The 25,297-nt window shown below is 40.3% G+C and overlaps 1 protein-coding gene across 3 annotated transcripts; it reads right to left on the bottom strand.

Moving 5' to 3' along the window:
* Positions 1-1,692: 1,692 nt before the first annotated feature.
* Positions 1,693-25,295, bottom strand: LOC105916804 (upstream stimulatory factor 2). 3 transcript variants are annotated; one of them, XM_012851427.3, is made up of 11 exons: positions 25,050-25,084; positions 24,515-24,555; positions 23,506-23,612; positions 19,406-19,525; positions 16,138-16,291; positions 13,253-13,340; positions 10,612-10,650; positions 7,843-7,901; positions 7,398-7,492; positions 7,183-7,311; positions 1,693-3,863 (listed from the first exon to the last, which is right to left on the bottom strand). In XM_012851427.3, the coding sequence occupies exons 1-11, from the start codon at positions 25,082-25,084 to the stop codon at positions 3,774-3,776; spliced, it is 957 nt and encodes a 318-aa protein (XP_012706881.3). In that variant the 3' UTR covers positions 1,693-3,773. The 3 variants fall into 3 exon arrangements, with proteins under 3 accessions (XP_012706881.3, XP_012706882.3, XP_035991130.1); XM_012851428.3 differs by lacking the exon at positions 10,612-10,650 and having other exon boundaries at positions 3,774-3,863; positions 25,050-25,295; XM_036135237.1 differs by lacking the exons at positions 23,506-23,612; positions 24,515-24,555; positions 25,050-25,084 and adding an exon at positions 19,640-19,800 and having other exon boundaries at positions 3,774-3,863.
* Positions 25,296-25,297: the final 2 nt, after the last annotated feature.

The following is a 25,297-nucleotide window of genomic DNA, read 5'->3' as shown; positions in this document are numbered from 1 at the left end:
GTTTACATCCTCAAATGAGAGACAAAAGATGACTGGAAGTTCTTAATGATGGTTCATGTCCAGTGACAACCCTCATGCAAAGTGTCAGAACCCTGGTAATGGGCCTGGCTAAGTGGAAAGCAATCTGTCTTCTGAAATAAAACACTTGGTTTTTCCTGCAGGTATCGTTTGCTAAAACGCATGTAAGGAACTGTTTGCAGAGCCTTACTCAAGTATTCGTAAATTTTTTTTTTTACTTTTTGTCGTATCACCGCCCCAAACTTCCATGTATTTCACTGAAATGTTTAAAGCAGTGGAAAGTATTAATCAGAGATGCAGCCTAGAGGTCGTTGCTAGTGCTGGAGGAGCTGTGAAGATCAACAGCTCAGGTGGGATGTTCTGTCCATAGGACACATAGCGCACAACTCTGGCCTTTATGGAAAAGTGGCAAGATGAAACACACGACGTAACATTTGCAGTTTGCCACCAGCCATGAAGGGGGCATAACAAGCATAGTGAAGAAGGTGCATTGGTCAGATGATGCCAAAATGAAAATACTGGGTGTGGCAGGAAACCAACATGACATCACCCAGAAAAACAGCTTCCCCACCGTTAAACATGGTGGTGGCAGCATGATGCTGTGGGCATCTCTTCTTTAGCAGAGACAGGGAAGCTGGTCAGAGTTGATAGGATGACTGAAGGCGTTAGATACAGGCCAATTGTGTAAGAAAACCTGTTAAGAGGATGAAAAACACTTGAGACGTTGACGAAGGTTACTCTTTCAGCAGGACACTAAAAATACAGCCAGAGTCACAGCATACAGTAGCTCTCTGGTTGATGCTCTCTCTCAAATCTGAGCTTTAGCTCAGAAGGAACGGGCCACATGTTCAGGCTCCAGATGTGCAAAACTGATTGATGTAGGACTATAGCTGCAGCTGCTTGGAAAGGTTCTTCTACGATTTGTTGACTCAGGAGGGCCCACCTCAAATGCATGCAACACTTTAAAGATTTTTATGTTTTTTATTCTGTGCAATTTTCCGTCAAATTCACAATTATTTGTATTGGTCATAAAATCCCTGAAATTAATAGCTGTGTTTGTAAAATGTGATTAATTTCAAGGGGTGTGAAAACTTCTGCAAGACAATGCAATTGAGCTTTGCTGATGGTAGAATTTTGTTTTACATTTTCCAGTGAGTCAGATTCAGGACTTCAACGTTTGACCAATTAATCAATCTATAAGTTCTAATAGATTCTGGAAAAGGACTGTTGCAGCCTCCATAAATGTCCCAGAGGCCATATAAAAAATACCAGAGGACTTTAAATTAAGGTTAATCTGAAAGACATTGAAATTGATGAATGTTTCATCTAGAGAGGCGATTGACGACAGAAAAATACAAGAACATATTTTTAACAGGTCATTTGTGAAAACAACAAAAAAAATTTTAACTTAACATTCATGTTAGTCACAAAGACCTTTGAGATTAAATGTGAATAGATATAATTTCTACGGTCCTGCAGTTGAAGAGTCGTGGGCCGGAAATTCATTCTTCTTCTCCTAACCGACCCAAAATCTAACACTTTTTTTTTCATCTGTGCTGCTAATTAACAGCCTGACACATAAGAAACTGAACCTCAGATTCACAACAGAAATAACACATTTTAGTCAGATTTCTACAGCTCGAGCAAGGACAATGAACCACAACCAATCCAGGATGTCAGCAAGTGAAAGTTTTATTTTTCACCATTTTATTTAGAAAAGGTTTCTCTAACCTGAGAACAGTGAGGCTGCTACAGAGAGGGAGCTTGCTTGCTTTCTCTTTCCATTTGAAAAAAGAAAAAGCAAAGAAAAACAAATAAAAATCAAAAAAGAATCCCACAAATGACCTTTCATTTGTGAAGATCCGCCTTCCAAAGCAAACATGTAGCTCTTTACATTTTCTGCTCTCCTCTGAGGTGTAAAAAAAAAAAAAAAAATGAAAAGAAAAGAAAAAAATATATATATATATTCCTACTGCACATCTATCATTCAACTTTGGCTGAGAGCCCCCTTTGATAGATGAGCCACCTGCACTCTTTCCGTCAGCTCTGAATGGAGTTGTAGCAGAGCAGCACTTTCAAAGCACAAGCTGTTAACTTATGGAGTCTTGGATATTTAGCCCGCCTGATTTTGCCAGGGGTTCCAGGGTTGGTTTTGCTTTGCTGGATCCTGAGATGTTGATACACGGAGAAGCAATCGTGCTTAAATGAGCAGCTCCAAATCTTAGCTTTGTTCCTCCGTTTTCATTTCCATTGCCAAAAGCAAGATGAGGGAAAAAAAAAAAAAACATCATGTATATTCATTTAGAAAAAAAAATGTCAACAATGTTAATATTGACTTGAACGGTTGGTACGCCCAGTTAAAGTTACTTATTATTCAGAAAACGGGAGCTTCCATCTGAATTGTTCTGGTCTTTTCCCGGGGAACAAGTTGTGCTCGGCTAAAAAGTGTAACATGATTTCCGTGTACACTTTATTTTGTAGTAAGCAGAGTCTTTGAGTGCTGCTCTCCAGGGTGCCTCCCTCCCTGCACGTCCAGCTCCAGCTGAAGAGTTGCGACACCAAAACAGTGGAAAGGGTGTTTCGAGACAAAGCTTAATCATCCGTGAATAAAAGGAAAAAAAATATATATATAAAGGATAAACCAACGGTACCTGAACAAGGTTTGGCAAAAAGTTTGTACTGTGCTGTTCTCCAGCCATCAGTCCAAAGTGCTCAGTTGGAAATGATCTGCTCTTTTTACTTAAAAACCATTTAAACAATCGGAACTTTACAGGTGATTTGTTTTTTTTTCTTTCTTCAATCAAGCAAATGCCCAACATTTCAAGTATACCCCGGTCTTTTTTTTTTTTTATATTTTCTTTTCTTTTTTTTTAGCTCAAATCAAGCTTAGAGATTGCACACACACTTCATGGTAATAAGTATGACGAAGGACCAGCATGGAGTTAATGAGTTATTGATTGTTGACTCCCAGACATAATCCGCTCTAACATTCTGTAACATCTGTATTAAAACATTAGAAGTCGTATTTACATAAATCTGCCCGGAGGCGGCGTCGGCTCGCACGGCTCCTCGTTTGTCTTTGGATGTAGGTAAAATAAGTGTGTCACGTTATTCTTGGCTCTAGTATTGTGTTTTTTTGCAAACTTTTGATGTTTTCTCGCTTTTAAAAAAATCCAGCCTTCTCCTCTGGGGGGCGGTGAGTGAGTTTTGACGTAACTGGTCTCCGTCAAGTCTTCTGTCAGCAAGCAGACTAATAAATTATATGAGCTAAAAACAACTTATTAATACAGAACTCAAAAAACACAAACATGATAAAAGCAAGACCTATGACAAAATTAAGAATGGGGAGAAAACAGAAACTCACAGGGAACAAACTTAGATAACCAAACTCATAGTCCACTAGTGAGGCTACATAAATATTAATCACAGGAGAAGTTCAGCAGAGGTTCTGTTTCATAGCTAGTGCTGGTACAGCACTCCGATAGAGGCGAGAGGACACGTTTTCTTGGAGGACACTTCTACTGAGCTGCGACGGGCGGTTATCTCGATAGGACTGGAACAGTCAAGTGTAGCCACAAATGGCTGGTGATGGGTTCGTGACCCGGAAGCTGGAGAAGGAGGCAATCACTAAACAAAGTGATTCTCCACAAGTCTTTTCCCAATCATCTCGTCTGCTTTTTTTCCACCCCCCCTCCCCTACAGCATCAGTGACACGTTTAGGTGGTCGGTGCTCCTCCGTGTCGCTTTCATCCCCGTTATTGCGGCGGCGTCTCCACGACCATCTCGATGCCGTGCTGCTGGAGCTGTGCTCGGAGCAACGCGTTCTCGTTCTTCAGCTCCTCGATCTTAAACGCAAAAAACACAGAAATTCAAAATCGACGACCAACAGAAAGTTGTTCAATTGAGCAAATTAATTCAAAAGCTCAAACTCTACACCAGGGATGGCCAACTGGCGGCCCGGGGGCCGCACACGGCCCTCGTCATCACTCAGGGCGGCCCGCGAATAGAGCAATAATAATTTAATAATGATAAAAAAAATAAATAAATAAATAAAAATGTAATTATACTTTTGACCGATAGGGGGCCGTACCCAAACAATAGAGGGCATGGGCCGCTTTGCAACAGCGAGGAAGAAAGTCAAGAGCCATGGCCATAAAGGGAAAACTTGACCGAGAAAGTCAAATTTTTCAGACAAAATGGGAAGAAGTATGGACATGGGGAATTTTTTATTTGTTGGTCTCTTGTCATTTACACACAACAATAAACCGTGAGAGCCGACGTGAGTTTTGAAACTGCAAAGCTTTGTCTTAAGCGGGCGATCAGACGTGCATCTACACAGCACCGCGTTGAGTGTGATGCATTCGTGAGTGTCAGAAAGCTATGGTGCATTCAGGAGCATGGGACATTAGATTTTTCAGAATAAAAAGCTAACAGATGTGCATAATCAAAAAGTAACAGAAATAAAATTATAGAGCATTCAGTATTGTAAGAAAGCCCACACTGTTTCTGGATAGACACATTATTTTTTGAGTTAAGTTCTGTTCCGTTTTATGCCTCTTTCCTTGTAAATTTGAAATGTCCCATGCTCCTGAATGCATTGATATGGAGGAATTTAAATTCCTTTTTTGCAAATTTTTTTTAAAGCAAACGGTTTGTCTTTTGCTTAAGGACATATTAAATTCATCTAAAATTTGTTCTTATTGAGAATAATTTGTAGCGTCTTTCATATCCAATTGTGCTGAAAAAAATGTGGCCCTGTTTATCATGGAAGTTGCCCATCCCTGCTCTACACTATATAGATTTATTGCACACAAAATAATACATTTTGAGCATTAATTAATAATTGTAGCTTACGGCTAACGATAAATTTGATATTATGTATCTCTGAAAATTAGAGCATTAAATAAGAGAAATAAAAAATATTATTTATGGCACAAATGTTATGGGCTACAAAAATCATCAGCAGACAGTGACAGATACCCCAAGACACACGAGGTGATAGCTAAGAAAGCTGGTTGGTGGTTCATAGAGTGCTGGGCCCAGTAATATTAAAGGGGAGTTGACCAAAAGAGAACGATTCCCCAGAAAAGGGTATAACTCCTGCCTTGATTAAAGCCCGTTAAAGGGTTTGGTTAAAATTCACAAAGCATTTACTGTGCCTGGAATCATTGCTTAAAAGCTACAACCTTGGTTTTAGCCCCTTCTGAATGAAAGACGTCAGAGGGGTCCAGGCGGGAAGAAGAAAAAGGATTGGACTGTCGCTCGGTGGTCAGAGTCCTCTTTTCAAGTGAAATAAATGTTTCCATTTCATTTGGAAATCAAGCTCTCAGAGTCTGGAGAAAGTGTGGAGACACAGATGCCAAGCTGCTTGAGATGCAATGTGAGGTTTCCCCAGTCAGGGAGGATTTGGGGTGCCGTGTCATCTGCTGATGCCGGTCCGCCAGGTTTTATCGAGTCCAAAGTCAATGCCGGCGTCTGGCTACCTCTGCTGACAAGCCTCCTGGAGATGCTGGTTTCATTTTAAAAGCAAGACATGGCACCTAAACAGAATGCCAAAAGTACCAACACCGGGTTTAATGACTTCACTGTGCTCGATCGGCCAGCAAACTTGCCTAACAAAAAAACCCAAACGGCATCTATGGAGCATTACCACGAGTAAGATGAGACACCAGAACCAGCAATGCAGGCAAGCTGAAGGTCACTGAGAGCAACCCAGGATTCCTTCTGACCTCAGCAGCACTCCTGGCTGATTATTCTACACCACAGCTGCAGAGATTGAAGCTAAAGAGGCCCGGACAAAATACTGCACTGCAAAAACGGATCTAAAAACAAGTCAAATGTTCTTAAAATTAGTGTTTCTGTCCTAGATTTGAGCAGGTAAATAGGATTATCTGCCAATGGAATGAGTATTTTGACCCCTAAAATAAGATAATTAGAGATCCTGCACTTGAAAAAAGATGGAGATGAATTGTTCTGATTTTAAGTGCAAAAATCGTATTCTATTGGCAGATCATCTTATTTACCTGCTCAAATCAAGGAAAAATACATTCATTTTAAGAACATTTTACTTATTTTTAGTTTGTTTTTGCAGTGCGAGTCCATCTGCTGTACAGTACCACAACCTGGTGTTCAGTGGGATAATATTTCTGTTTAAAAAAGGTCCTTTTACAGCTGGCTTTATTTAATAACCTTATTTTCAGAAAAATAAAATTTAAATTTTCACAAGCTGTGACCCATCATCATCATCAGAACCAACAGAAATAACTACCCAATAAATCACTATTTGAGCACTGAATCCATATACAAGTTTCACTTTTTCAATTGAATTACTGAAATATATAAACTTCTTCGTGCTATTTTGTATAACTGAGGCGCGGCGCATCTGTAAATCCAGCTTGCAGTTTATAGAGCTGACTTTTTTTTCTTTTTTTTCCCCATTTGCGGAGTTAAACTGGCTTATGCTAATGTGAGCACAGCTTTGTGGAATACCTGGGATTAGGGAAAATTCACGCAGACCTTTTCAAAGACACCCCCCTGTCCACAACCAACCGTTCAGACTTTGCAGCTTCCCCGGCAAAGGACTGAGCGGAGGATATAAGGCTTTGAGCGCCCGGAATAAAAAAATATATTGCGAGTGCCTTGCAGGCCTCGGATTCAACGCGGGAGACGGGCAGCTCCAAAATTTCACAATACTTTCAATGCATTAGCATGCACTTAGTTCTCACACAGCCCCTGTCTATATCGTTCCCACTGCCTCTGAAAGCACCGATGTCAGGTAACACTTCACATTATAAGAGCGCAAACTCTTTGATCCTCTTTGTCAGCCCGTGATGATTAGCTACACAGCCCGGAGTCCCAGGGGGGTTTGTTTTGGAGAAATGAAGATGCATATGGGGCCGGGGTAGATTTCATGCTTCTGAGACTTTGCTGCTGAATGCTGCAGCAAAGCAATCTATTCAGTGCAGTGGCAATCTTCACAGCCACATATGCAGCCCCACTATCGCTGACTATTTGTGCGCAGATTTATTTATCTGCTACACCCCGCCACCTCAAAAGAAGGTTTTGAATTATCATTCATAGACCTTCTTTATGTATTCTTGAACTCATTGAGACTTTACTTGGCGCCGCATTTTGCAGGCTTGAACCAAGGGCAGATATCAGTACCTGCTGCCTGCACAGCTCATTGTCCACTTGTATCCTCTCCACTTCCTTCAGACTCTCCTGCAGCCGCTGGTTGCTTTGCCTCAGATCACGGATGTAGTCACAAGCTTTTGAGAGGATGCCTCCTTTGCTCTGAGGGGGACAGAACTGTAGTCACACGGCTGAAAGGCGGACATTTAAAATGGTTGCAGTAAAAAGTCAAGTGTGAAATGGCTTACTGCGCCGGTCTTGGTGCTGTCCATAGTGCAGTCAGGTATCATCTTGGAAAGCGTGACGATCCAGTTATTGATTTTGTCTCTTCGTCGCCTTTCAACTAATCAAATGGTACAAGAAAAACTGAAAATGAAAAAAGTATAGGCTCCAGATTTCTTTTCCTATCATGATAGTTTTTGCTTGAAGAACCTGACTTTTTTTTTTTCTTTTTCTTGCCTCTTTTAGCTCTCAGGCAAAGTGACCAGCTTTGAAAGCTCAACAGTACCCTCTAGCGGCCATGTAAATAAACGTGTTATCTGCTGCTGTAATAACATTTTGACAGGGTTTGGTGATTTTTCTTTCAACAGAAAATGCCCCCATTAAGACCCCCCCCCCCCACCCCACCCGCCCACTGCATTGTTCCGTACTATCAAATGAAATCAAAAGCCACAATCATCGCTAATTACCCACCTTCATTATGTTGCGCTCGTCTCCTTTCATCTCGTGGCGTTCGGGGTCCGTCCATTTTCCTGCAGATAAAATGGTAATAAAAAAAAAAATACTTTTCATACACTGCGGTATGTCCCATCTCTGAGAACCTCACAATCAGGCCAAATCCAACCTTATCCCCCACAATTCATCTATATCACATGCCGCATCCTTCAACGTTATCTTGCAATTTAAGACTAATGTAGGCGCCATTTATAAACAGGCCTATGAAGTTGCTTGTGGTTGAGAACCTTAAGGATGCACGGCCATGTGAGGCTACATGTGCAGCTGTGACGCACCCACCCGTAGCCACGAGCCGCTTAGCTAGAAAACTGAGACCGGGCCAAATTCCTGCTGCCTGTTCCGTTCCCAGGTGAGGCCCAAAGGAAGGACACTGATCTATTAGTGTGTAAAATTACCGAGAGCCGCTTTCTGCTGAAGTTTGGGTATTTGGAGACCAACGTGTCGGCCTTGTGTCTCCGTTTCCTGCCTCAGGACTCTGTTTAACGAACTCGCCAAGACATGACTGCTAAAGCTTTCCAAATAGCCATTATGGCACAAAAAGGCCAAAAACAGCTGCATAAATATGTGGACTACAGTGGGAACACCAAATATGAAAATACTGCCAAAAATTAGCAAGTTTGGCAGTAAACTGTTTAAAAGAATTTGACAATTTTGCTCTTTACTCAAGAAAGTAAATCAATTGTAATGTCTTCCTTGTATGTGACTATCTTTTTTTTTTTTTTACTTTTGGCAGCACAACAAGCTTAATATATAGTACATGGACACATATGAAGTTACAACTGGTGAAGATGTGTAAAAAGCCTTAAAATGAATGCATCTTTTATTGCAGCATCTTAATCTGACAGAATAATAATAATAATTAAAATTAAATAAAAAAAAAACGTTCCATTTTCATGTTAAGAAATAATCGTTACTAACAAAATCATCCGTGACACAATTGCAGCGCTTAGGTTTCTTCTATAACGTTGTGCAAGGTTGGCCACAGGAGAAGGTTGAATTTGTGTCTGGTGAACTTTTTCTGTGTTGACTGATTATATGTTTAAGATCGTTATTCTGTTCACAGGGCCTTTGAAAGAAAAACAACTAAAAAAAAGAGGCCCATGGCATTACATATCTTCCACTTTACCTAACAGCTAGCATTAGGTGCTTTCACACGTTCATCCTACCATTTCCTGCCATCCCAGCTGTGTGCTTAGCTCCAGGTACAACCCGGGACAGTTTACCAGACTCAGCAGGGGCCTTTTCTAGATCACCTCCCAAAAAACTGCTTGGCCTGTAGATAATGTCTACTGGAGACTCAATGACCCCAAGATGCCACGCTTCACTGCGGGTGTTGAGAAGTCTCCATAGCATTGTTTATTATGTGTGATGTTGAGATAAATATGGGTCTTCCACTCGTGGCCAGTAGCTAAAAGAAATGGGGCTCTTTGTTGCGTTATATTTAAACTCTTGGGAAACAGAAAGTCATGGATTACTAATTATGAAGTTCCTACATACTCTGATCAAACATTGAAATTAAAAAAGCTTCAGTCCCCCTTAACAATTCCGTTAAGATAATTGTACCAATAATTGTGCCACCGGTGATATTGTTATAAACAATTTTTCTAACCACTTTTTTTTCTCCTCCTCCCACCATTGAATAAATGCACTTAAATTAAAAGGCCGGGGCTCCCAAAAATTTACTGACTTCATACTTCAGAAATAAAAAATCCATTTATTTTGCACATCTTTACCAGGGGTGCCAACAAAATTGCCTCCATTCTGTATTAATAGGATTTCCGCTGCAAAATGGATTCTGTTCAGTGGTTCATTTAAAAACAAAATGAGGACAACTGTCAAATTACTAAATCTGCAGACCCAGAGGAATGTCTGTTTCCATGTTTCTGCAGTACAGAGCAACACATCATCTTAACACTCCTAAGAGTTATTGTTTCCACACAAATCAAGGAAGAAAAAAAAAAATCAGTTCCACTGCTGAATCGGTTTATCCTGATTATTAGCACAAAGGAGAACGTTTACAGCTGTATATTGGTCAAAGAAATTACTTTTTACTTCTCCTGCCCTTCAAGTCCTTTCTCAAAGAAATGGCCTTGACAGTAAATCGTAACATGAAGCCCTACGGACAGCAGCTTGGGCTTCTAATGATTGCAATGGATGATTTAAGGGATCAGCCTTTAGCCTTTAGCAGTCACCCGTGATCAGTAATGTGTGACATTTTGCAGACAGTTTGTTTGACCTAATTTATGACACCAATACAGTTGGATCAATAAAATATACAACAGTGTCAAATACCGTCCATATATTTTATTCCACCAACTTAAAAAACTAGGCTAAAGGAGAACAAAACTGCACTACAACAAAGAGGCACTTAAAAAAAAAAAGAACACTAAAAAAGTATGGATCATGCATTTGTTTCCAGATGGAAAACAATGACCCACTTTCTAGATCCTAATGGAAACATTTATTTGCCACAAGCACAACTAGCAACAATGGATCAGGGTCGGCATCGAACAAATTATCTGTGTCTCGTACATCAAGAGCCCGGAGAATCGCTGGGGACTCGTGGATGAGAGGGGAGGGAGAGGAGGGCAGAGTCTTAAGAGTCTTTGAGCTGCTTAGTTTCTTGTGATCTTATTTGATTAGTTCATTTGCTGTTTAAAAAGAAGAGAGAGAGAGAGAAGAAAAAAAAAAAAAGGAGTGCGGGAGAAATGTGGAAACTGTCCTCACCAGTTTAAACCTTCATGTTGCAGCAGCTCGTTTTCATCTCTGCGAACGGCAAATAAAGGGGGAGGGGGGGAGGTTTTCATTCACTTTTTTTCACATGTCAATCATACTGTTGGTTAGTTAGCACAAATATATCTGTGACACTTAAAATGGATTACAGTTATTACTGAGGAGGGAATAAATAGCAACATACACACTGCAAACAGGAATCTGAGAGATGGAAATCAAATGCGCTACAGTTTATTTACATAAACTCCAGCGTGGTTTGGTCTTTAATCTTGACGGTATAGCAGCGACATAAAGCGGAGCTGCAGTCAGATTATCAGGCGGCTCGGCCCCTTAAAAGTTGCCCGCCAACAAGGAGTTTACATCTTTTTCAGACATCTAAAGTTCTTTGAAATGACTGAAACACAAAAATATTTCAATTTTATTCCATTATACACACACATTCCAGCTTAGGGTAATTATTCATATCTCACACTGACGGTAGAATAAAATAATTTACAGGACATTGCGATTATTCATACCCTTTGAACTTTCCAGGATTTTGAAACTTTGGTGTATGAATTTTACATGACAGACCAACACAAAGCAGTTTATAAATATAAACTGGGAGGAGAAGAATACAAACCGACCTAATTTTAACTAATCAGCAAACAAAGCCCACCAGTGTGTAGTACAATAGTATAAATTCAGCTGTTCTGTGAAGGCCTCAGAGGTTTATTAAGATAAGAAATCCTTTTATTGACCCACAATGAGGAAATTCAGGCGTGACACTGGCAAACAGAGTTGCCCAAAAACGTTTAGTACTAAAAACCAACCTAATCTAAAGTTAGTGCCAAAGCAACAGAGACTGTGCTTATCAGTAAGGCCAAAATAAAAGTAAAAATAAATACCAGAGTAAGAATAGAGCGCAACAACAAAAGAAGCAGCCATGAGGCCAGTGGAAACTCTGGGGGAGCTGCAGTGATCCACGGCTCAGGTAGGAGGATCTGAGCCAAACTAATCGTTGTACAATTTACAAATCTGGAATTTGTGGGTGTGGCAAGAACCAGGCAGACACGTTTAAGGTGTTGTGATCAGATGAGACCAAAATATTTTGGCCTATACGTGTGCCAGTAGACTAAAGAAATGAATATTGCTCCAAATACATTATTCACACCATGAAAACAGGCAGTGGCAGCATCCTGCTGTGGGGAAGCTTCTCGTCGGCAGACACAGAGAAGCTGGTCAGATGGAAAAATGAACAGAGATAAATGCTCAGAGAAGTTCTTTCAAGTGGGACAACTCAAAACATAAAGACATACACTTAGAATGGCCTAGTCAAAGTCCAGATCTAAAACCTAAAGACATGCAAAGCTGGTAGCGACACACCCAGAAAGACTTGCAGAAGTAACTACAGTGAGACAAACGGGTTGAAAACAAAAGCAGACCAGCCTTTTCTAAACTATTTTTGGAAAAAGATCAAAAAGAACAGTATGCATCTTTTTTTTCTTCTGCTCTATGGTTGTGTGTTATTTTGTGTTTGACTATCACATAAAATCCCAATAAAAAAAAAAAAATACATTGAAGCTTGTGGTTGTTATGCGATTCCGTGTGAAACAGCTCAAGGGGTATGGATACCTTTGCAACGCATTGCATTCCTGATCACAGCATTCAGCAACACAAGTTTCTGCTTTTAAGGAAGACTAAACCTAACATCACGTGTTAAAGTCAAAGCCTAGTAGAAAATACAAGAATATTCACTTAACTCGGAGCAAACCCAATTCAATAACGAGTCATGTGTTCAGTTTGTGACCAAGAAAGCAAATGACTGAGCTGGCTTTTGCCAAACAACAGAAAATCAAGATTAAGATTCAACAATCTTCCAGGTCTCGGCACTGCTACTTAACCAGAGCCAAAGTGTTTTTGGCAGAGTGTTTCCTCTTTAAGTATCTAAAGTAAACCAGAAGGAGCCTGTTGTCATTTAACTAAAATGGCAGACTCTGTTTCAACGACCTCGTTTATAATCCTGGTGACTAAAAAATACCAGCGTGCGCCTAACAGCTGAACATCTTCTGAGATGGATCTCGTTTGGTGTCTGATTATTTTAAAGTGTATCGCTTTCTGAGACAAACAACATGAGGTTTTAAATCAGCGTTCGGGAAAAACATAGTTACAGAAGTAACAAGAGCGCTCTTCAAATACTCAAACATGATTTCACATTCCTGTGTTGAGACCATATTCACTCATGTGAGAGAATAATCCATCTTTTCCACTAACTGGACACATGCATCTCTTTGCTGTCCCGTCCCTCCCTGGCTGAAACTCAGAGATTTCCTTCTCCTCCACAGCCTCCTGCTGCATTAGCATCTGGATTTATTTGGTTCTGCCTCCTTTGTTTACTTGATGCGACCACATCATCTGATCATATACATTTTAGACCGGTGGACAACGGCTGCTGATTCGCAGAGGAGCCTGAATGGAGGCCCGTAAGGTTCACCGTAGAGTAATCATCAAAACAGTCAAAACGACAGCAAAGTGAAATGTACTCTAATAAACGGTAAACTGAAACCTACTTTGATCACCAGATATCCGACCAAAATTAAAAAATGCGTTTACTTAAAGCAGAACGGGCCGTTTTTGGATGAGCGGAGGTACTTACGCAGGGTAGGGCTGAGTGCGCGGGGCGATGGTTCGTTGTGCACCTGTTTGAATGACATCAGGCGGTGTCATCATCACATAAAACTGACCTGTGGGAATTATACAAAGATTTTGTAGTGAGCAAAGAGGATCAAGTCCATACACATCAGGTTGAAAAAAAAAAAAAAAAAAAAAACAAGTCTTTCATTTAAATATAGACTTGTGGTACAAGATCTGACCACATTATAGGACCAAAATATTCTTCATCAGAACGAAGCCAGTGTCACAAAGTGCTGCCTTGTTGCCGTCGGCTTGTTACTTGATCTAGTGAAGCAAATTTAATGCTGATATGAACCGCGCTGAGTGCGAAGAAGCATGCTTTCAGCTCGACAACCTGCTGTATTTTGAGTAGGAGGATTGATTTGGAGCTAGATGGGCTGTAGCTCTTGAGGTGCCCTGTTCTTTGAACACAAGTCGACTAATAAAGAGGCTCGGTTATATTAGCATGAAAAAAAAGCTTTCTGAGGCAGCGTTCTGGTAGCCGGTGAAAAATAGCGATATACAAGAGAAAAATATGAGAATCCATGTAACTGACTTACAATACTGAACTTGACATCTGCTGTACAGATTGCTAATGGTAGAGCACTTAAAGGGGGCTATATCAGTTTTTAAGGAAGCTGGCCTGCGGATTCATTAAAAACTGATCAAACCCAAACTGGTTTCTTTAGAAACAACTAAAGAAACCAGTCCTAATACAACTTTTTCATCAAAGCAATTTTTCAGAACTAATATATCCACAGGACGTCTAGAGTGGTGCAGAATAAAAGTATTAATTCTATAAAAAATACATTTTTATGGGTCTAAAATAAATAAATATTTACTTCTGGCTATGATGCCGTCGTCGGCATGAAAGGATTCTGCACCAATAGGAAGGCCTGATTGAAGTCAAGTGAGACGGAGCTCATTTGCTGCCAGATCGTAGTAGAAATCTACTGAGAAATAGTTTCTTCTTGGCGTTAAGTTTCTCAGGGAAAAACATAACAATAAAAAGCCGTTGGTAAAAGAAGAGGAAACAACATAACCAGTGGCCTCTATGTCCGTTTCACTATGATATGGAGGTGAGCGGTTTCATTTAATTGGAGTTTCCTGCAACTCGCTTTTTGATTGGCTACACATCACATTCAAACGTGCTCGCTTGTCCTCGGGAACACCCCACATGCTGGGATATAAGGGCAAGACAATCCAACAGGTTGAATTTTGCCGATTTGAGGTTGGAGCGGTCCCTGAAAAAGCGGACCAGATCACTCTTAACACGCCAAATATGACAGGAATATCGCTTCAGATTATCTGATTATCTTACTATTACTGAAGAGCCATGTCGATAGTCACCATCTGTCAGAAGGGGAAGATCAGGGGAAATATTGGGCTAAAAATCCAGCCTTTAGACAAACATTAAATTTAAGATTTACTGACTATTCAAACATGGACTGGATTGTTCGACACAGACTTTTTAAAACCCAGTTTGTGATTTCCATCCTTTAAAAATAAATAAATCAAGGATTCAGTTTTCTCAAAAATTGGCTTGTATGTTTCAACTCCGACGATAAACTGATTTCAACAAAACTATCTCAACTATCTCAAGTCCGTTTAAGTCTATTGACATGATTTTGCTCCCACCAACCCATAACACTGAGGTAATTAATTAGCAGTTACTTAAAAAAACTGTTAATCAAACATAGAATCTAAGTAGCCATTTTGTCAGCAAAGTACTGGCAAAAAACTTCCAAATTAAAAGCTGAATATACCTGGACCGGCTCATCTATGCACACCTTTCTATTACTGTGTTACAGTAAGCAAAACCTTTTTATTTTAAAAACACCTGCCTAGATAACCACACGTATATCCCTCTTATCTTTTTCGGGTTGGAATAAACAAGTTGGATTAGTTACATAGAGTAAACGTGGGCAAAATGCCTGGATTTATTGGACAGAATAAAATGGTTCAAAGCGTAATGGATCTCAGTTTGGGGCTTTTTATGTTTGTTAAAAGCAAAACAATCCATTTTCAAACAAATAAAGAGTTTTCTAAATAAAATTACCAGAGCTCTGCTACAATCACCATAAAGTGCTGATCCAAGGACGAGCCAGTCACTCCTGGCTTACGGCATGCCCACAGGAGGATCTAGACCTGGCCTGCGCATTAAAATGCAGATTTGTTGCACATAAAGGAGCTACATGTTTGGTCGCCTAGTTTCCTGATGTTCTGGAAACCTTCAAAAGCAAAGAACAGGAACCCATATCAAAAGATTTCCTAATAAGCCTGATCTTCAAAAGCACATTAAAACCACATGAACGGTTAACACAGCAGGACAACATGTGACCGCGTGGATGAAGCTGGATGGTTATCATGTGATAAACGAGCAGCGGCTAAATTTGCAATAAAAGCTTGCACGTTAGGGGACACAATTTGTGGTTCATATATTGAATTTATTTGCAATTTACGAAATCATCCAATTCAGGAACGATGCGCCCGCTGCAGACACACAGGGTCACATTTAAGCTGCTGAAGGTATTTGACATGTGGCAGGAAATATTTCACACCTTTCTGGGCCAACGGCTGATTCTGACCAAAACATGCAGTTCAAACACTTTTTGAGTTTGCGACATATAACGCTTTCATCACAGCAGCAAAAGTGACATTTAGCATCTACAGCATCCTTCTTTACTTCAAATTATCCAGAGCTTTAAGGATGATGCCTTATTTAGATCTGCTAAGAGAGAGGGAAGTTGTTCTGGCTGCAGGGTACTTATAACGATTGCCTTTTTGTCAAAAATAATTGCTTAATTAGCCGTGTAACACTGTGATGCGCTTTGGCCCGGTGCGTGTTGAGAGCGAACAGCGACTCACCCCCTGCCTGCGTGAGGGTTGGGTCCGCTGCCGCCTGCACCGACACGGTCCCGTCGCTCACCGCGGTCGCGGGGAAGTAAGCGAAGCGGGTCTCCCCTCCCACTGCCTCCCCTGCTGGGCTTCCTCCATTACTGAAAGGGTTTTGGATCACAGCCTGTGGCAGATAAGAGAGAAGCAGGGGGAAAAGCATGAGCGAGTGGCAATGGAGCAGTCACAGCAGGTAAACGCACACCTCGCTCTCTGTCAGACTCAACACCGGTGTCCCCCCCCCGTAGACCACCGAGGAAGACACAGAGCGGTGGGACGGCAGGGAACAAAAAAAAAAAAGAAAAAAAAAAAAAGAGCAGAAAGGAAGCAGCACAGACCTTGTTAGTGGTGATAGGAACTTGGTCAGAGAAGCTTTAGGTGTATATGGTAACTGAAATAACGATAGTTATATTCTGGCTAGGAAGCACTGTTATATTGTAATTTATGCTATTGTACATATCTATAAAACTATTTACAGTAATATCCATCTGTATATTATATTCGGTACATATCCAGCTGTAAATTTAGTTCACAATACTAGTTATCTATATATACTCATAGGACAAATCTATCAGTAAAATTCTGTTTATAATAGTATCCATCTCTATATTTATTCAGTAAAAACCCATGTCCTGTACTTATGGAACCATTATTTTTCCTGCACTTGCTGCTATTGCACTTCTGGTTAGACCTAAACTGCATTCTGTTGCCTTGTACTTGTGTAATGACAATAAAGTTTAAATCTAATCTAATCTAATTTCTGTTCTTAGTGTGGTATAACTTTAGGTTCTAATTTAAATTTCTAGCAAATGACAAACTATTAATGTCTTCTTAATCTATTGGACACAAGATAAACTAAAATAATACAAAAAAGGCAAGTTCATGAAGGTTGTGGGAATCATTACACTAATTGTACTAATATGACTTAAACCATATGCTTCTTGTCAAAGTAAAAGTTTTTATTCGTAAGTAGTATTCTCCTGGCTGGGTACTGATTTCTGATTTTATTTGAAGTTGACCCTCCTAATTCACATTTCAAATTATGATTTTTTTTTTTAAAGGACTATAAAATAGAAAGAAAAAAATGTCTTGCAGGTTCTTTGATACAGACAATAGTTTTTGACTCTGCCAGAAAATGAAGGAATTAAAAGCTGATCCCAATTTATACAAAGCATGTTGCTAAAAGTCACTCTATTCATATGAGACCCAAAAGAAAGCATCAAATAACAAGATGATGTTGTGTTCAGAGACTGAAACGGTGGAAGTTCTTAGTTTTGAAGCAAGTAGAGCAAAAAACATTGGAAAAATTGGGTTTTGAGTCTTCCGCTTGCCAAACGACATTCAGAGTCAATCAAGGGAACGTTGGCAAATCCCGATCTCGGCTGATTGGTGCGTTTCCCCGTTTTAATAATAACTTTTAATCCCTAAAATTACAGATTACATTGCTCTCCATTTCCTCAAGTCAAATTTGTTTGTAGACTGCTCAAAACGATCCCCCGGTTGACAAAACAAGCACTGTAGCAGTGTGTAAAAAAAAAAAAAACACACCAGCTGTGGATAAGCAGAGGTCAGCGGGTTAATAGAGAAGGGAATGGAACCCCCGCCACGCCCCCATCTCTGCTACTATTTATGCAGCTCAGTCAACGGGTAGCAGAGAAAGTCCCTGTACTAGGTTCCCCACCGGTGCTGAACCAAAGTGAAACAAAAACTGCTGTGATAGACTTGGATAAAATCTACTTATTAAAATAACTGGTTTCAGGTCCACAGTCTTAATTTAGATCAGGAAAATTCCATTTTTTATATAATAATTAACTACAATAAAGTTAGCCCTAAACATAGATTAACATTTATTAAACAGCCCTCTAAAGTGTGCAATTAGAAAAAGAAACTAAATGTCTTATGTTTCATGGATTTTGTTCTCTTTCTTGTAAATATGCCCAAGTAAAATAAAGCCTCTGCAGTCCTGTCTGTTGGCTTTGAGGCGGTTGAGGTGTGACGTAACGGGAAGCGCGTCAGTTCAGTCTAAAGAACATGGCGGCTTCAGCCGATGAAACTAGCGTTAGCGTGGCTATCGAGCAAGTTTTATCGGAATTACAGAGTATTTCTTTGCTGAGCTAACGAGCCTTTACCTGCAGCAGCAAGAGTAGCTTGGCTTGTGGTTGTGTTTTCGTCGTCGCTCTGTTACGAGCGACGACGAATCTGATTGGTTTATTTGGCCCGTCTATCACCAACATAGGCCAATCAGCTAACCAGTATTTTCGCCCCTTCCCAAAATTACTTCAACGGAAGGTTTCCAGATGGATATGCGGAGCAAATCTATCTGGCAGAGCCAGGTTACTGGTTCACACCACCTTAGTAAGGATTTTTTTCCCCTACTCCTGAGAAGTTGGCGACTGAGATAGTATACTGCTGCATATATTAACCTGAGATCTTAGATCCGTTTCTGTTCTGTGCTCAACTTAAACTTAAGTAGGTATGATTTCTAAAATCCAGGATAAACGCAGCTAAAATGAGCTTCTTTCATAGAGGTGCTGGACTCAGCCGTAGAGATAGGATGCAAAGCTTCATCATCTTGGGGGTGCTCATAGTAAATCCGCTGCTTATCTACATTGAACGAAACCAGGAGAGGGGTTTGAGCGTCTGAACAGAAGGCCTCCTGGGCACAAAAATTGAGATTTTCCTGACACATCTCACGAAGAGGACTCCCCAAGGCAGACCCAGAACTTGCTGGAAGGACTATATACCCCCCAAAATGAACAAAAGAACGTCAGCAGGGAGAGGGGCGCCTGGATTTTCGACCTGGACCCAAGACGGCAAGGTGGATGGATGGATTCTCAGTTTTTGTTTTTAATTTCTTAATAGTTCTTTACATTGTTTAACCTAATACTAGTCTCTTTAAAAAAAAGACAGAAAGGGTTTCAACTCTTCACAAGAAAGAAGAACTTGTAGAAATCTGCCTAATCTGAATAAAAATCCTTCTGTCATCTCACAGTTCTTCTGATTGAGCAGACAGTGTTGTTGATGATTTTCTCGTCTACGTGTTTTCAACAGATCAAACATCTAAACAACAAACCGGTTCGGAAAATAAGAGGACGGACAATCTTGCATTGGTTTTAATCTCTTTTTGGAAACAAACGGCTGAAAATGAAATGTTCTTATAATCAAGATAACAAATCGAGCTATTCTTTTAAAGCCCTACAGACTAACAGAGAGCTTTGAGTAAAAGAAAGTGTTGTGTTACCTGAGCCACAGCCTGAGGAGCCCCAGCAAAAGCAGCTGTAGAAACGACGCTCACTGCTCCTCCCGCATCCTCTCTTCCATCAACGTGCTGGTCGGTCACCTGAACAACGCGGTACGTGACCTTTGAGACAGAAACAACAGTGTGAACTTGAGCAGTTGGAGATGACACACAATATTTCTTGTATTTCAGTTGTGCTGAGCAGATTTATAAAAAAAAAAAAAAAAATCATCTCACCTGGCTTGCAGCTTTGTTTATCATATCAATTTCTTTAGGTTAGCAAAGCCCAGGATCTGAAATCCCTGTTCAAACCTCAGCAGTGCAGCGATCTCAGCATCCCCACACAATATGCTTACGCTTCAGAATGTGCCTGATTTAATTTTGGAGAAAGCGATGAAGAAAATGAGCTCGATTGTCCCAAGAATCCCTATTTGTATCGCTCCATCATGTGACTGTCCTCCTGACTGACATGTGACAGGTTACCCCATGCCAATCCCTGACCAGACTGGAATCACATGACAGCTCACGCTAGAACTGTTTACGCCAAACGAGCCACATGGATCACTGACTTAATTCCCTCCAGTACAAAAAAAAAAAAAATATCCCAAAATATGAAGGAAAAAAATAAACAAAACTCTTCAATGTTACAACCACCCCAAGCTTATTCACCGCTCTTTCCATTTCACAGTCTATCGCAGACAAGTACAGAGATGCATATCGGAGGATAGAAACACACTTGATGATGATATTCACCTTGGACTCGTGGAAGCCAGAAAAAGAACAACACATTTATCCTTGATTCAAGCAAATTAGTCTGCCACCCTCCTGACCTCGGAATATGGGACATGAACAGCAGATATTCATTGATCTGACCAGTTTGTCATGAAAAATCTTCATTACATTACCGACCATCCATAAATTTCTTGGCGCAGCACATGCTGCGAACAAAACGATATTGCCTCCAGCAAGGTTTACACTTGAATAAATCTTAAATATACTGTGCCTGTTTCCTTTTTTAAGCTTGCGCGCCCGATTCTTTATCTTAAACAGGCCTTTTGTTTCACTTTTTACATAAGAGGATGATTTGGGGTTAGGAGCTCCAGGTCACGAGAATCCTCACAAACTCCTAGTGGCTCGCTTTTTCAAGATGGCAACGACTTCAACTTTGCTATTAGTTAAAGCTTAAAGATTGATTAATTTATGGTAAACAGATGTGAAGTGAATACATTTGCACCTTGTCTATTTATATTTTCTCACGCTCTGCAGTCATGTGGAGAAGGAAGGAAGTTGTTATCCCGGAGTAAGAGTTTCTCAATAATCCAACTTCCCAACCATAATCTTTTTAAGATTATTTTTCCCATGATTGGGTTTTTGACGTTCTCTAAACGCAACAGTCATAATCTAGTGGTTTCTGGGGCATTTTTGGTTATTTCTTACTAAGATGGCATTTAATTAATTGCCATCAATGATGTATACATAATGTATTATACAGTTGCGGTGCCTACATTGTCATTAGGGTAATTTAAATAAGTCCTAATAGAAATTTGCTCTAACGTTACAGTAAAACTTAAAGCAGACAAGCCTAACTAGTAAATACAGATGTCTGGTGTGAAAACTGTTCTTTATGTTGCACATAGGGTGCTTATTGACGGTATTCTTACCGCTCAAATTATTTTCCCATTTTTTTGAAGTTACAATCACAAACTTTAAACGATTTATTGAAACATAGTGGTAGACCAGGTCAAAGTAGTGCACAATTGGGAAATGGAAGGAAACAGATGTATAATTTTAGTCTGGTTGACATTCGTAATTAACCCCTTCAAAGCAATAATAAATAAAACAACTTTTCTCCACATTTACACCCCTTTCTTTTTTGCAAGACAGCTGAAACTGTTGGTTGGAGAGTGTCAGTAAACATTAGGTTTCTGGTCTTGCCACCAATTCTCTATTCTACTCAAGTCTTGACTTTAACTAGGTCATTCTAACATGAACATCCTTTTGTATAAACCACTCAATTGTAGTAGCTTGATGTGCTCAAAAGAAAACCTCCGCTTCAGCCTGTTTTGCTTCAACTATTTTTCTTCTAAGAATATCAGGCTTTTAGCTCTCCTCCCCATCAACTCTGACCACATTCCTGTCCTTCCTAAAGAGAAGCATCCCCACAGGACCATGTTGCCACCAGGATGTTTAGAGGTGGAAATGGTGTGTTCAAGGTGATGTGTAGTTTCATTTTGTCACACATAGTGCTTTGCATGTAGGCCAAAGAGTTTAATTTGGTTTCATCTGACCGGAGCACCTTCTTCCACTTATTTCCTGTTACACTCGTATAGCTAGTGACAAAATGCAAACAGGACTTTTAAAAAACGTTTCCTTGTCGCTCTTCAGGAAACTCTTCCACTATTCCTGTGGACTGATTCACCCACGTGAGCCGTGGATCTCTGCAGTTCATCTAAAGCTTCCATGATCCTTTACCCTTTTCTCAACATAATCCATAATCCTACCCAGTTTACCAAATTAGATAGAGGACTATGTCTTGGTAGATCTGCAGTTTTGCTATAGTCTTTCCTATTTGACATTAACAGTAGCTTTTAGATGTTCAAAACTTGTGATTTTTTTCTTTTTAACCTATCCTTGCCTTGAAATACTCCCAACTTCATCCTTGAGCTGTACAGGGGGGGTTGGCTTGGTATTCATTATTAATAATTATTATTAAATAATAATACATTTGTAATGCTCTTCACATTAAAAAAAAGTGCTACAAGTGAGGTTCTCAGGTACATAAAAACATGAATCTTTATATATATATATATATATATAGTGCAACAACATTACTGTACAAGGTTAAAACTCATAAGTTCTGCTAAATAGAAATTATTTTAATCCTTTTATAGTCTCAATTGTATGTGGTTCTCTCAGATGGTCGGGGAGGCTGAGCAAAAGGCACGATCACCCATGGTGCTCAACTCGGGGAGTGAGAGGCGACATGAGTTTTTTGAACAAAGGGATCAGGTTGTAGTGAGAGGTTCTTTTAGGTATGGTGGAGTCCATGGATGATAAGCAGTTTAGAGGAAGGTGATGTTTGTCTACTGATGCTCTCTAGCAAATATCTGAGACCTTTTAAGAACAGCTGTTTATATATTGAGATGACGTCACACAGAAGTCGAGTCTAATAAGAATTATTTGACTTCTAAAAATGGTTGAAATTAACTTTGAGGGGTATCACAGTAAAGGAGTCTGAAAACAAATTTACCCCACACTTGCTACAAACCGTGCATAATTTTCCCAACAGTTCACATTTTTTACTCTTTTCATATTGGTTTATGAAATGAAATTCCAATAAAAACACCTTTGCACAAGTTAGTGGTTGTAAGTTGTTTGAGTATTTCAACAAAAGGACTCTAAAGGCCCATTCATACCCTACGTTTGGCCTGCACGTCCGTATTTCTGTCCGTGCGTTCTATCCGTTGAGTCCTTCATACCTCCGTCCGTTGAGGTGCGCAATAACCAATATTCCATCTAGGTGGCAGTGCTGGGCGCCAATGATTCGTCACTGATCAAACACGGCGACGGTCCAATACGTGATTTTGTTGTATTTGCTCCGTAAGTAAACTTTTTGTTTGTCCCTGTGCCCCGGACACGACACATCATATGTGTGGGTAGTTGCGGAAAAGCTCCGCGAGTCGTTCCTCGAATCCCGCCATTGTTTAAAGCCCAGAATTACAACCTTCTTCGTGATTTTGTTGACATTTTGTACTACAAACTCAATAGCGCCCCCACCGTTTCCGGTAGTATTGCTCCGTATTGATCCGTTTCGTCCGTAAGCGCAAGCTCCCAATTTTCGTGTCAAAATACGGACGAAATCGACGGTTAGAACGTATGAAACACTCCACACGTATCCGTCTTTTACGTGAGGTATGAATGGGCCTTAACGCTGTCGATTAAATCCGTGAAGCCACCTTCATCAATATGCTGCAAACTGCAAGTCGCCAGAGACAGACATTCCTGGAGTCAAATTGTTCGCCTGTCATGAACAGATGCACTTTCTGCTTTTAATGCCACCAAGAGCAATGCAAGTGTCATCCGGTGATCCGTCGGTTACATACCTGCCCACCCTCTGTGCGAAACTGATACTGGATGTTGTGGTCTCCGAATGCTGCAGCCTGCTGAACACTGGCTATTGTTACAGACGTCTGCTCTTCCCCTGTTGCGTCTTACACGAGAAAAAAAAAAGGAGATAAAAAAAGAAAAGAAAAAACAGCCAGCGGTTAGTATATGAGGAGGAGGGGATAAAAATAAACTAAGAGGTTAATGAAGCTGTAGAAAATGTTTTCTATGTAGTATTATGCAAAGTAAGGGCTATACAGTTGCAACCAGATATTTACACACACTGTATAAAAAAAAAAAGACAAACATTTTGTTTCATCGCTTTCTGACACATTTTTACTGCTTTAGCCCAGTGGGGATTACCAAAGCTATTTGTATTGTCTAAATGCAAGAAAAAGGAGAAATCGTTTCTAACAACATCTTTTTATTACTCTCTTTAAATTTAAAAGTTTACATACACCAAGATTACTATGCCTTTTTAAGAGTTTAGAAAAGCCAAGATGAAATCAAGGCTTTGGAAGCTTCTGACTGATTTGAGGATATGGATCAAAAACACTCATTCCTTGTGGGAAATTGTGTGTGTGTGTGTGTGTGAGAGGGAGGGGGGTGCTCAAAACAAATCTACCAAGAAATAAAGAAGGGAATTGTGGACCTCCACAAGTCTGGTTAACCCTTGTGTACAATTTCCCCAATACCCAAGGGTTCCATATTCATCTAAGCAATTATTATGTGAGTATAAACAGCATGGGAATGTGGAGCCATCTCACTGTTCAGGAAGCAGATGTGTTCTGTGTCCAGAGATGGGTGTGTTTTGGTGTGAAATGTGTGAGTCAACCTCTGAACAAAAACACAGGACCTTATAAAGATGCCCGCACAAACTGGAAAGGGAGTGTCTTATGGGTCTAAATATTATTGTTTTTAATATTATTATTATTATTATTAATATTATTTTAACTCTTCTGATCTTTGGTACAAACCATTGCCACTGCAAGCCAGACAACTTCTCACCTTCAGATGCCTGGACAACCTCTTCTTCTTGCTTTTCTTGGCTGCAAATCCAATGCAAAGACAACTCAGTTTTCAGGAACCACGGAGTGGTCAAAATGTTTCAAACGTCAAACGAAAACACTGAATATGACCCCCCGGACTTCTCTCCAGCCTAACCCGCGCAAGAGCCCCGCAAACCCACAAAGCTGCTTTACAGAAAACCCCGAACCTTGCTGCGGTTTCTGCGTTTCTCCCTCCACGGCTGACAAACATTTTTTTCTGTTTTAACAGTTAGCTTAAGCTATCTTGGCACCTGAAATGATATTACATAATTGTTGTTTTCTCATAAATACGCCACTTGCATTCGTGAGTGCCGCATGTCAGATAATCTGCTTAAAAATGTCTTCCACTTTAGTTGCTAACTAAAGTGCGGTTCTGGCATTAAACTCTTTGTGAAAACAGTTTTTTTTTTCGGTTCGGGCCTTGCTAGCTGTGCCTAATAGCATGTAGTTGCTAGCCTGTGTCTGTTAGCCATTTTGACAAGAGTCCCGCTTACCTTGCGGTGTCCAGACTCTGTTCGAGCATATCCATCAGGGTGAAAATAAAAAGTGATATTCTGTGTCACAGACGGAGATGGGAGTGCTGATCACGGGAACAAACACTCGGGTCATGTGAGAGAGACAGCCCAGGACACGTGAGGTACGAGTCGGTGTCGGAGTTAAAATGGAGGCCGCCGATGCCGCCGCCGCTGCTGCTGCTGCTGTGGGTGAGAGATCCAGCAGAGGTGACTCCGCCGGGCGGATA

Source organism: Fundulus heteroclitus, chromosome 3, assembly GCF_011125445.2.
Source record: "Fundulus heteroclitus isolate FHET01 chromosome 3, MU-UCD_Fhet_4.1, whole genome shotgun sequence".
Classification (NCBI taxonomy): Eukaryota; Metazoa; Chordata; class Actinopteri; order Cyprinodontiformes; family Fundulidae; genus Fundulus; species Fundulus heteroclitus.
This window is presented reverse-complemented; position numbering and strand designations above follow the sequence as displayed.

What these genes read in the sequence shown, in the direction of transcription:
- LOC105916804 (XM_012851427.3), bottom strand. Translation starts at nt 25,084, where the DNA reads ATGGATATGCTCGAACAGAGTCTGGACACCGCAAG. An exon ending in ACAGCACCAAGACCGGCGCA is followed by an intron (nt 7,312 to 7,397) that starts GTAAGCCATTTC and finishes TGTCCCCCTCAG; the next exon opens with AGCAAAGGAGGCATCCTCTC. An exon ending in ATGAGCTGTGCAGGCAGCAG is followed by an intron (nt 3,864 to 7,182) that starts GTACTGATATCT and finishes TTTGCGTTTAAG; the next exon opens with ATCGAGGAGCTGAAGAACGA.